Source organism: Taudactylus pleione, unplaced genomic scaffold (assembly GCF_031769625.1).
Source record: "Taudactylus pleione unplaced genomic scaffold, aTauple2 ptg000065l, whole genome shotgun sequence".
NCBI classification, from domain to species: domain Eukaryota; kingdom Metazoa; phylum Chordata; class Amphibia; order Anura; family Myobatrachidae; genus Taudactylus; species Taudactylus pleione.
This window is the reverse complement of record NW_028284467.1, coordinates 16,136,151-16,148,615: the sequence shown is the minus strand read 5'-3', so window position 1 is coordinate 16,148,615 and position 12,465 is coordinate 16,136,151. Positions and strand designations below refer to the sequence as shown.

General features: G+C 47.7%; 1 protein-coding gene across 1 annotated transcript in view; it reads right to left on the bottom strand.

The window, feature by feature from the left end:
- Positions 1-1,019, bottom strand: part of SLC48A1 (solute carrier family 48 member 1) — a 36,308-nt gene extending 35,289 nt beyond the window's left edge. Inside the window, exon 1 of the mRNA XM_088465980.1 lies at positions 823-1,019. Coding sequence (XP_088322106.1) covers positions 823-955 — 133 coding nt within the window. The 5' untranslated portion in view covers positions 956-1,019. The remainder of the gene's footprint in view (positions 1-822) is intronic.
- Between the last annotated feature and the right edge of the window lie 11,446 nt (positions 1,020-12,465).

Here is a 12,465-nt window from a genome sequence, read left to right as displayed (position 1 = left end):
CATTTACTGAAGGGGATCTATCCCCAACCACTGTGTCATAGCCGAAAGTCGCGCCACACTGACGTTTTATATAGAAAAATCAGCGCAGCGCAAGTTATTGGCCGCATCACAGTGCCAGGCAGCGTCAGAGTGACGGCAGAGCAATTCCCACCCCCAGTATAAAAGGAAGGGAGCGATTGCTTTGGTCTCTGTCACGATGCAACCACCTGTTCTTCAAACACCCCCCCCCCCCCCCCCCAAAGCTCTCCAACATAGTTACTTGCCCCAAAACCTACCTGGCAAACAGCGCCCTCAAGCCCATGTGACATTCTCCTGGTACACAGCCACCCCAAATCCCCTAGCACCCACTCCATGCCCTCACAATATACAGTAAACCCCCCTATGGCTTCATGGCACACACCTACCCATCTGGTGCAGAAGCAGCCCTTCCATGCCCTCCTGGCACTGAAGCAGCCCTTCCATGCCCTCCTGGCGCTGGAGCAGCCCTTCCATGCCCTCCTGGCGCTGGAGCAGCCCTTCCATGCCCTCCTGGCGCTGGAGCAGCCCTTCCATGCCCTCCTGGCGCTGGAGCAGCCCTTCCAAGCCCTCCTGGCACAGAATATCTCTCCACCAAATGTGCACACTTTGGAAATGACAAGCACTGACTACAACAAATGTACTTCTACCATAATACACAGCACCCAACGCCCAATATGCTGCTGATCTTCCCACAGGCACCGGTCAGGCACACACACTAGTTTTACATCATAACGTGTAAAGAAAACAGTGACATCATCCGTCCTCCACCTGCAGCTCGTCACACCATTACCAGCAGCCGCCTACCTGACAGGCCCCCCATGGCTGCGGTCCAGGGCTGTCCGAATGCCACATTCCAAGTCAGAAAAGCCGATAGGCCAATGACCGTGCCCACGGCGGCGTACACGATTCGGATCCAGAGCTGCTTGGTGACCGCCATAGAGACACCGGAGAGAGCAGCTAACACGAAGAGAGCGGGGGCAGTGCCCGGCGGAGGGGAGGGAAGGAGGGGGTGGTGCCCGGCGGAGGGGGCGGGAACAGATAACTGCTCTCGCCGCACTTTCAGCTGAGATTGGCGGACGTAGCTGTCAGGTATACTACTAGGAATCATTGGCTACGTAATCGGTAGGAGGGGTTACAGCGACACAACCAATGGAAAAACCGAAGCAAGGCTACCCAATAGGAGAAGAGCTTTTACGCCGTGTTCCCTGGCAGATCATGTGGTGCACAGACAAATGTTCTCATCGATTCGCTGTGTTTATTTATTGCGAGGTCCGTAACGAGCGGTGCAGGTGCTGCAGGCACAGGTCCGCCAGTAGCTGGGTACCACGTAGTGTGTGTGTCGGTCTGATTAATACAGAACCTCAAACATAACCCCTTCTACCAGATAGAAATTGTTCTGCTCTTGGACTTCCCACATAATGATAATAATAATGTTACATTATTTCCGAATAGGAATCAAAGTGCTTAAAACACAAAATAAAAATTAAGCTTAACAGAAAAGAGAAACATTAGTGATATGCTGAGTAGTAAACAGGTGCGGCTGGTCCCGTGAGTCTATGTATGTTTGTAGAAGGGTTTCACTTTCAGCACAGGTGACTGCAGTCATAAATGAAGTTGTTATGCTGTTACAGGCATAGTGTCTGACAGTAGGGGTAGCAGTGTAGTGTCAGTTTGTTTGCTACAGGTTTCGTGTCAGTTGCATACAGGTGTAACATCTGTTCAGTGGCGTAACTAGTGTCCCTGCAGCCCCCGCGGTGGTTTGGGGGCGGCGCCGAATGAGGGCGCTAGCCGCCAAAGAAGCAAGGGGAGAGCTGCGCCCAGTGCTCAGTCAGTGCAGTGAGTGAGTGTACTGTTATGCTGCGCTGCACCGGAGATGGAGAAGGACCAGGACGAGTCACTGGCCAGGCGCACGGGAGCCGCGGGAGCGCCTGTTGTGTATCAGTCAGTGTGACTGTGAACTGAAGAAGAGTGCCCGGGTGGCTGCTGTTGAGAGGTGAGCGGCAGCCGCTTCTTGAGGACCGTGGGCGGCCTGCAGGGGCGTGGGAGCCGCGACCAGATGGTTAATCACCGGCGGTGATATAGGGCTGGGCAGCGGCTGTGACAGTGACAGCCTGTATTCACAGCCGCTGCCCAGCCCTGTATCACAGCCGCTGTCCAGTCCACCCCAGTATCACAGCGGCTGCCTGTCGCTGCCCTGCCCACCCCAGAATCACAGGTGCTGCCCAGCCCAGCTGTACCATGGCTGGGCCTGGGCAGTGGCTGTGATACAGCAGGGCTGGACAGGGCAGAGGCTGTAAAAAAGAGCAGGCCCAGCCAGGGAGTGCTTGTAATAATAAGGGCTGGAGGCCACTAGAGCCTGTAATAATAAGGGCTGGGGGGGGAGAAAGCCTGTAATAATAAGGGCTGGGGGGAGACTGGAGCCTGTAATAATAAGGGCTGGGGGGGGGGGGGGGGGGAAGAGAGGCTGTAATAATAAGGGCTGGTGGGGAGAAAGAGCCTGTAATAATTCTTAATGGTTTACAAAAAAAAATTTTGATGTGTCAAAATGTGTTGGCCAAGGATACGATGGAGCTACAGCAATGAGTGGCATCTACAATGGTGTCCAAGCTAAGATAAAAAAAGGTAGAAAATGCTTTGTATGTCCACTGTGCATCCCATAATCTGAATTTGGTTGTGAATGATGCTGTAGCAGAAATTCAAGATGTTCAAAAGTTCTTTGACGTCTTGCAGAAGTTGTACACTTTTTTTGCTGCTAGCATTAAGTGTTGGAGTCTTCTCGAACCGTACCATGAATTTAACAGCATGAATGTACATGGTCATCCTAATGTGACATTGAAGAGATTGTGTCCTCCTCGGTGGGCTAGTAGGTTTGATGCTGTAATAGCAGTGCTGCATCGATTTGTTGCAATAATGAAGGCGCTAACACAGATTATTTTGCTAGGAAAACCAGATGAAAGAGCTGAGGCTAGCGGCCTGAAAAAAGCTATGGAATCTTTTGAATTTGTTTTCATCCTTGTTATTTGGTACAAGGTCCTGAAATCAGTTCAAACAACTTCTAAGTCCCTTCAGGCAAAAGATGTGGACTTATTAAAGAGTGTGAACTTTCTGGCACAGGCTACCAATGACATGACTGAACTAAAATAATTTTCAGCCAACCAAGGAGGAAGCTGTGGCATTAGCAAAAACTTGGAAGATTGATGTCAGTTTTAGCAGAAAACCCTCACGCGCTGTATCAAAACACTTTGATGATTTGGCCAAACACAAACCCTTCAAAGACCCCGAAGATACTTTTAGAGTTAACGTGTACTATGCCACACTCGATGTAGTTAACACACAACTCAAAAACAGGTTTAAAGGTATGAGGCAAGTTGTAGACAGATTTGGCATTCTTATACCTGCCAACTTGTTAAAGGCGATAGATGAAGAAGTTGTAAGGTCAGCAAACAAGATTGTAGAATTGTATCCAAAATTTTTGTCAAGCTTATTTGCCGAAGAGTTGCTAACCTTGACAACTGCACTAAAGGTAGACATTCAGAAGTTAAACAACATAGCTGATTTTGCACATATGCTGATTGTGGAAAACTGTACTATTGCAAGCAGCTTTTGTAACATTTGCACAGCTTTACTATTGTTCTTGACCATACCAGTCACAGTGGCTTCATGCGAGAGACCATTCTCAAAGCTCAAATTAATCAAGAATTACCTTTGAAGCAACATGTCTCAGGAGCGGCTGCAAGGACTTTCACTTTTAAGCATAGAATGTGAGGCAGCTAGAAAACTTAACATGGATAAAGTTATTGATGACTTTGCTGAAGCCAAGGCACGGAGAAAGAAGTTCAGATAGTTGTCAAAAATAAAAGTATGTTTTTTATTCTTCACAAGAAATGCTTTTTAGTTTTACCAAAATGCCATTTTGTGGGGGAGGAGGGGGGCCCCAGTAACTTTTTGGCAGGGGGGAGCAAAATTTATAGTTACGCCACTGCATCTGTTAAGCTAGGTACACACTGGACGATGAGTACGGGGACGATATGTCGGGCCAACATATCGTACCGCAGATACACATTAGAGCGATGTTATGAACGACGGAACGACCACTCATTCCGTCCTTCATTGACATGAATGGAGCTGCTTGCGATATCGTCAGGTTTGATGTGCAGCAAATCAAACCTGACATTTCGCATGCGACCACGGGAGTGCGCATATTGTGCATACACACTGCACAATATGTCATTATGATTTGGCAAAAATGACCATTCCAGTGTGTACCTAGCTTTAGGTCCATTGGTCAGGTCTGTAGATTGGATACAGGTGCGGTATCCACTCGGGACCCAATGTAACATTTGTTGTTTGCAATCCTAGTGTATATGTCAGGTACATGTTCAGCATGTTTGTTAGGTATAGGCATAGCTTCAGTCAAATACAGACACAGCATCTGTAAGTCGGGTACGTGTGCAACCTTTGTCGGTCGGACACAGGCGCACCATCTTTCGGTAGGGTACAGGTGCAGCATCTGTTGGCCAGGTACGTGCATAGCATCAGTCCAATGCAGGCGCACCATCTTTTGGTAGGGTAGAGGTGCAGCATCTGTTGGCCAGGTACGTGCATAGCATCAGTCCAATGCAGGCGCAGCATCTTTCGGTAGGGTAGAGGTGCAGCATCTGTTGGCCAGGTACGTGCATAGGATCAGTCCAATGCAGGCGCAGCATCTGTTGGTCAGGTACGTGCATAACATCAGTCCAATGCAGGTGCAGCATCTGTTGGTCAGGTACGTGCATAGCATCAGTCCAATGCAGGCACAGCATCTGTTGGTCAGGTACGTGTATAGCATCAGTCCAATGCAGGCGCAGCATCTGTTGGTCAGGTACGTGCATGGTATCAGTCCAATGCAGGCACCAAATCTGTTGGTCAGGTACGTGCATAGTATCAGTCCAATGCAGGTGCTGCATCTGTTGGTCAGGTACATGCATAGTATCAGTCCAATGCAGGCACCAAATCTGTTGGTCAGGTACGTGCATAGTATCAGTCCAATGCAGGTGCTGCATCTGTTGGTCAGGTACATGCATAGTATCAGTCCAATGCAGGCACCAAATCTGTTGGTCAGGTACGTGCATAGTATCAGTCCAATGCAGGTGCAGCATCTGTTGGTAAGGTACGTGCATAGTATCAGTCCAATGCAGGCGCACCATCTTTTGGTAGGGTAGAGGTGCAGCATCTGTTGGCCAGGTACGTGCATAGCATCAGTCCAATGCAGGCGCAGCATCTTTCGGTAGGGTAGAGGTGCAGCATCTGTTGGCCAGGTACGTGCATAGGATCAGTCCAATGCAGGCGCAGCATCTGTTGGTCAGGTACGTGCATAACATCAGTCCAATGCAGGTGCAGCATCTGTTGGTCAGGTACGTGCATAGCATCAGTCCAATGCAGGCACAGCATCTGTTGGTCAGGTACGTGTATAGCATCAGTCCAATGCAGGCGCAGCATCTGTTGGTCAGGTACGTGCATGGTATCAGTCCAATGCAGGTGCTGCATCTGTTGGTCAGGTACGTGCATAGTATCAGTCCAATGCAGGTGCTGCATCTGTTGGTCAGGTACATGCATAGTATCAGTCCAATGCAGGCACCAAATCTGTTGGTCAGGTACGTGCATAGTATCAGTCCAATGCAGGTGCAGCATCTGTTGGTAAGGTACGTGCATAGTATCAGTCCAATGCAGACGCTGCATCTGTTGGTCAGGTATGTGAATAGTATCAGTCCAATGCAGGCGCAGAATCTGTTGGTCAGGTATGTGCATAGCATCATTCCAATGCAGACGCAGCATCTGTTGGTCAGGTACGTGCATAGCATCAGTCCAATGAAGACGCAGCATCTGTTGGTCAGGTACGTGCATAGTATCAGTCCAATGTAGGTGCAGCATCTGTTGGTCAGGTACGTGCATAGGATCAGTCCAATGCAGACGCTGCATCTGTTGGTCCGGTACGTGCATAGCATCAGTCAAATGCAGGTGCAGCATCTGTTGATCAGGTATATGCATAGTATCAGTCCAATGCAGGTGCAGCATCTGTTGGTCAGGTACGTGCTTAGTATCAGTCCAATGGAGGCACAGCATCTGTTGGTCAGGTACGTGCATAGCATCAGTCCAATGCAGGTGCAACATCTGTTGGTCAGGTACGTGCATAGCATCAGTCCAATGCAGGCGCAGCATCTGTTGGTAAGGTACGTGCATAGCATCAGTCCAATGCAGATGCTGCATCTGTTGGTCAGGTACCATTGAGTGGCCAATATCCATGATATCAGAGAACCCTGCTGCTTTTGGATGGGAAACTGGATAATATGTGAGATGTAAGCAGGGGTGTTTTAAGAGAGGAGGGTGCCCGTGTGCACTCCCCGTGCAGGGCCCCCTCCTCTCTCCCTGGTGACCGGTAGCCGACTGACGCAGCTGGCCAGCCACCGGAGCATTAGTAGACTCCGGGCACTAGAGTGTGCCCGGAGTCTACTGCACATGCGCAGAACACTGGAATCATGTCCGCAGCTGCCATTTTCCGGTGTTCTGAGCAGCGCTGACACCCAACGCGGGACCACGGACAGGTAAGTTTAAAATAATTTGGGTGCAGGGTGTCCGGTGCAGGGCCCCCCTGGACCCGGGGCCCACGTGCCCCGCACACACTGCACCCATTATAGATACGCCACTGGATGTAAGACACTACTAAAGTCTTAAGGTGGTTGCACAACACACATAACAAATGTAGACTATACTAACCTGACTCCATCAATCATAGATAGCTGTGCATTATTGAACAGTAGCAAAATAAGTATTTCTACAGTAAGCCCCCATAAACATATAATGCAGGTACAGTCAGGTGCATAAATATTGGGACATTGACAGAATTTTCATATTTTGGCCTCTATTCACCACCACAATGGCTTTGAAATGAAACAAACAAGATGTGCTTTAACTGCAGACTTTCAGATTTTATTTGAGGGTAATTGCATCCAAATCAGGTGAACGGTGTAGGAATTACAACGGTTTTTATATGTGCCTCCCACTTTTTAAGGGGCCAAAAGTAATGGGACTATCAACTCAAAAGCTATTTCCTGGACAGGTGTGGGCTATTCCCTCATTTCATTATCAATTAAGCAGGTAAAAGGTCTGGAGTTGATTCTAGGTGTGACATTTGCATTTGGAATCAGTTGCTGTCGACTCTCAATATGAGATCCAAAGAGCTGTCACTATCAGTGAAGCAAGCCATCATTAGGCTGAAAAATCAAAACAAACCCATCAGAGAGATAGCAAAAACATTAGGTGTGGCCAAATCAACTGTTTGGAACATTCTTAAAAGAAAGAACGCACCAGAGAGCTCAGCAACACCAAAAGACCCGGAAGACCACGGAAAACAACTGTGGTGGATGACAGAAGAATTATTTTCCTGGTGAAGAAAAACCCCTTCACAACAGTTGGCCAAATCAAGAACACTCTCCAGGAGGTAGGTGTATATGTGTTAAAGTCAACAATCAAGAGAAGACTTCACAAGAGTGAATATAGAGGGTTCACCACAAGATGTAAACCATTGGTGAGCCTCAAAAACAGGAAGACCAGATTAGAGTTTGCCAAACAACATCTAAAAAAGCCATTACAGTTCTGGAACAACATCCTATGGACAGATGAGACAAAGATCAACTTGTACCAGAGTGATGGGAAGAGAAGAGTATGGAGAAGGAAAGGAACTGCTCATAATCCACTACATACCACCTCATCAGTGAAGCATGGTGGTGGTAGTGTCATGGCGTGGGCATGTATGGCTGCCAATGGAACTGTTTCCCTTGTATTTATTGATAATGTGACTGCTGACAAAAGCAGCAGAATGAATTCTGAAGTGTTTCGGGCAATATTGTATGCTCATATTCAGTCAAATGCTTCAGAACTCATTGGACGGCGCTTCACCGTACAGATGGGCAATGACCCGAAGCATACTGCACAAGCAACCAATTAGTTTTTTAAGGCTAAAAAGTGGAATGTTATGCAATGGCCAAGTCAATCCCCTGACCTGAATCTGATTGAGCATGCATTTCACTTGATGAAGACAAATGAAGCGCTCGCAAGTTGCGTCGTTAAGATGGGATCGTTAGCTGGACGAGCGAGGGGAGGATGCGGCCGTAAGACTAAAAATACGCCCCCTTTTCGTTCGCATTACACGTCATCTCTGGGCATATAAGGATTAATCGAGACCATCAGGAACCATCAGAGCTGGTCGTAGAGCTTAAGGCTGACCATACCCTCTCTTAAGCACTACGATCAAGTCAGTGTAAAAACCTCCCATGTCACATGTGCCATGACACTACTTAGTTAATTATGCACTCCCATAAAACGCCATTTGCATAGTCAGGCACGCCTGCGTTCGGATCTCCACTCCCCCGTTCACAAGCGCCTTCCCCTGTTACCACCCACAAACGCCTCATCCTGTCACTCAAACTAACGACCTGGCCAAGTTGAAGAAGAGAGAAATTTGTGATCGTAATAGCTAGTTTGCGCACGCGCATTGCGAATTTTACGCATGTGCAGTTTAGCGAACATTGATGGCGTACGACCGTGCGGCCGCAACGACCGACTCTGAATGAGGTCCTGAGTTCAATCTACAATCAACCAATTAGAAGTGACAGATATTATAATAGGTATGTATTCATGCACTGACAAGTGATAGGCTAGGCGTCAGACCCTAATGGTGCATACTCACGGTACAACCTACACAACCAATGATATCACTGATAGATTTCCCTTCAACTTTCTGTAGTGCAGAATTATTTTGGGTGTACACATTGATAGATATCTATGATAGATATTTCAGTGAAGTTATCTCTTAACATGCAAACCGTGTTGAAATCGTCCAAGTTGGCCTGCATGTATGGAAAACCATAGATAACGTTATTGTCCATGCGGGAACGCGAATCGTTGGTCGATGTCAGGTTGGTGACTGCAAAATAGTGAACGATAACGATATGAACGATATCGTTCATTTAAATCGTGCCGTGTGTACGCACCATAAGGCAGAGGTTCCCAAACGCAGTCATCAAGGCTCCCCAACAGTACAGGTTTTAGAGATATCCTTGGATGAGCACAGGTGACTTAATTATTACCTCAGTCAATTTGATTTAACCACCTTTGCTCAACCATTGATATCTCTAAGACCTGAACTGTTGGGGAACCTTGAGGACCGTGTTTAGGAACCTCTGTCCTAACGGATTTATTTACGAAGTTTTAAAACCTGGAGCTGATAGTGTTCATACCCCATATTTAAAAGGGCAATGCTTTCACAAGCCGTGTCTTTCTAGTACAAGCATTGCCCTTTTAAATATCGGGCATAAACACCATCAGAACACAGAGTTTTACAAACCTGCGCTTCGTAAATAAACCCCTAAGAGTGTAATATTCTACATCCTAGCACTTTCTTTGCAGCAGACTCTTCACTTAGGGAGTGCTGGACCTATGCAGTCTTTTTGTCTATAACCATCCCCGACTGGAGCATAACTGAGTAGTTAGAAAAACTACTGTATTTGCAATACTCAAATCTGATGGCATTGGGTTTGTAATGCATCAGCGTAGGCTGCGCGTAGACAAAGGACTCCATATGTCCATAACATCCCCTGAAGATAGAAAGCCTATTGCAAATGTTACTGTTAGATGCATTCTGCTAGAAAGTGGGCCTGGTTAAGACTAGTGCACATCCTGATTCAGAGGTGCATGCTAATACAACTGCTTATTTATCCACAGCGTGACTGCTTCTTTATGCTAATGGGATTCATACAGAGACGCCCACAGGCTGCAGCACTACCACCTTGTATATTAAGATGCAGTATCGATTTTTGCACCAGTCCTATGAAGGAGCAGAAAGTCCATTTAAACATGGCCACCAAAATTAGTGTAATGGTGACACAACTGCATCTGGCTAGCCATCCTCTGTTACCACCCAGAATCGCCCACTGAAATTGCCTCTCTCTGCTTCCAAATTTGTTCTGCAGCTTTTGGGGGTAACCATTGTGACGCATGCACAGTGTGATTTGGACGCATGTGCAGACTGAATACATTGGACACTTGTGTGCGGCAGTGACATAGCATGCTCCTCTGAATCAGGCCCTAAGACCTTAAAAAAATTTCATAACAGACTCAGTATACCTTTCATTTATATTGTAAGTACATTCTTATTTAGTGATAGGGAAAAATACAATTGCCCTGATTCAGAGATGGATGCAGATGCTGTCACTGCTGCGATCCCATACGCAGTGGCTGTGTGAAAATATGCAAATGTCACAGCTACCAGGATTTGTATTGAGATACCCACCTGCAGCATTTCAGTTCCACCCCAGGTGGATTATTGATTGATTATCGAACTGTTAAATAATCCCATGGTTACTCAGAATGGCCGCCGGACTGAGATACCGCAACCTTCGCAACTGCGTACAGAATCGCGAATGCAGGCTGAGACTCCCTGAAAATGGTTGCAACACGCCTGTATTGTACCCCCTTTTGCCTCCCACAAACAGTTCCTGCCTGTCAATCACTCTGCAAGTAAATCCTCACTGAGACAGGGCCGGATTATAGGAGGGGTGAAAGAGGCGGTCGTCCAGGGGCCCCCACACTGCCGAAAATATTGACTGGAACCTGGCCACTCACCCTGGCCGAGTTCCAGTCCCGGCAGCATCACAGCACAGTCTCACTGCCACTGATTCACAGACCTGCAAGTTGCTGTCTATGGAAACCCCCCCCCCTTGTTGACATAATGCCGCGATTCGCAGGTGCCTGGGTAGTGGGCGGGGCCTAAAGCAGTGAAGTGCCCGCCCCCAACAGGAGGCTGATGGGTTGCCTGCTGCAGCTGAAAGAGGTTTGTGTATGCGCTCCCTTCTTCCCTCTCTTCCCCTCTATCTCCTCCTCTCAATCCCTTCCTCTCTCTCTGTTTCTCCCTCTCTCTTCCTCTATTTCCCTCTTTGTCTCCCTTCCCATCCCTCTCTGTCTCGCTCCCACTCTCTCTCCCCTTCTCCTTCCTTCCCTCCCTCCCTGTCCCTATTTCCCTCCATCTCTCTCCCTCCCTTTCTCTCCCCTAATTCTCACTCCCCTTAATACGTCTCTGCTCTTACTCCCTTTCTGTCTCTCTCCTCCCTCCCTGTTCCTTCCGCCCTCTCTCTCTCCCCTTACTCATCTTTCTCCTCCCTCCCTGTTCCTTCCGCCCTTTCTCGCTCTCCCTTTCTCTCTCCCCTTACTCCCTCTCTGTCTCTCTTCTGTCTCACTCCCTGTCCCTCCCTCTCTCTCTTTTCTCTCCCCCCTCTCCCTCCCTGTCCCTTGCTCCCTCCCCCCCTCTCTCTATCTATACTGTATATTTATCTATATCTCTAACTTTATCTATAAATATATCTATATGGGTTGCAGTCAGGAAGTGGGATGCAATCAGGAAGCCGACGGTCGAAATGCCGACCGCTGGCTTCCCGACGGGACTAATGATAGTCGTCGAAATCCCGACGCCTATCATTATCCCTACACCGGGAGCCCAACATCCGGCAAACCGAACTAAGGTAAGCTGGGCTGGGCGGGGGGGGAGGGTTAGGTTAAGGGCTCCCGGGGGGGACAGGGTTAGGCACCCCCCCGGGAGGGTTAGGTACCCCCCCGGGAGGGTTAGTTTTAGGCTACGGGAAGAGGGGGTTAGGGATAGGCACCCCCGTGGGGAGGTTAGGGTTAGGCACCCCCCAGGAGACTAAGGTTTAGGCTGCGGGATCGGGGGGGTTAGGCACTAGGGGGGAGGTTAGGGTTAGGCACCCCTAAGGGAGGGTTGGGGGGGGTTAGGGTTACTTACCTTAATCCCCTGTTGAGATCTTCACTGCTGCCGGTCTCCGGCGTCTATATATATATCTATATCAATTTATCTATCTTTTATATCTATATATATCCCCCCACTCTAAATCCTGCGTTTTACCCTAGCAGTGGCTATTTTATGGGGCCCCCACAATTTAGTTGCCCCGGGGCCCCCACAATTCTTAATCCAGCCCTGCTGAGACTGCTGTCTCAGGGCCATTGTGGCACATGCGCAGTGTGACATATGCATGCGCAGTAATAACATAAATCTGCAATTTGTGAAAACATGGTCAATGCATCCACTTCTAAATCAGGCCTAATATCTTTAGATGCCATTTTTCACTTTTGAATAATTCAGATACTATTATTATTACACTGAGGAACAGTCAATCTGTTGCCAGGTATTTAAGAGTCGATTTTGATTAATTTTGTGCTCCTGATCATGAATATGCCATGCTTATTTTTCAATTGGCTCTAGTTTTGACATATGCATATGGCTTTAATATTTATGAAAATTTTAATTAAACAATGTTAAAAATAGGTAAGATATTTTTTTATTCTGATTAAATTTGATTCGTAAAATGTTATAAAAAGACACAGGATAATTACATACATAAG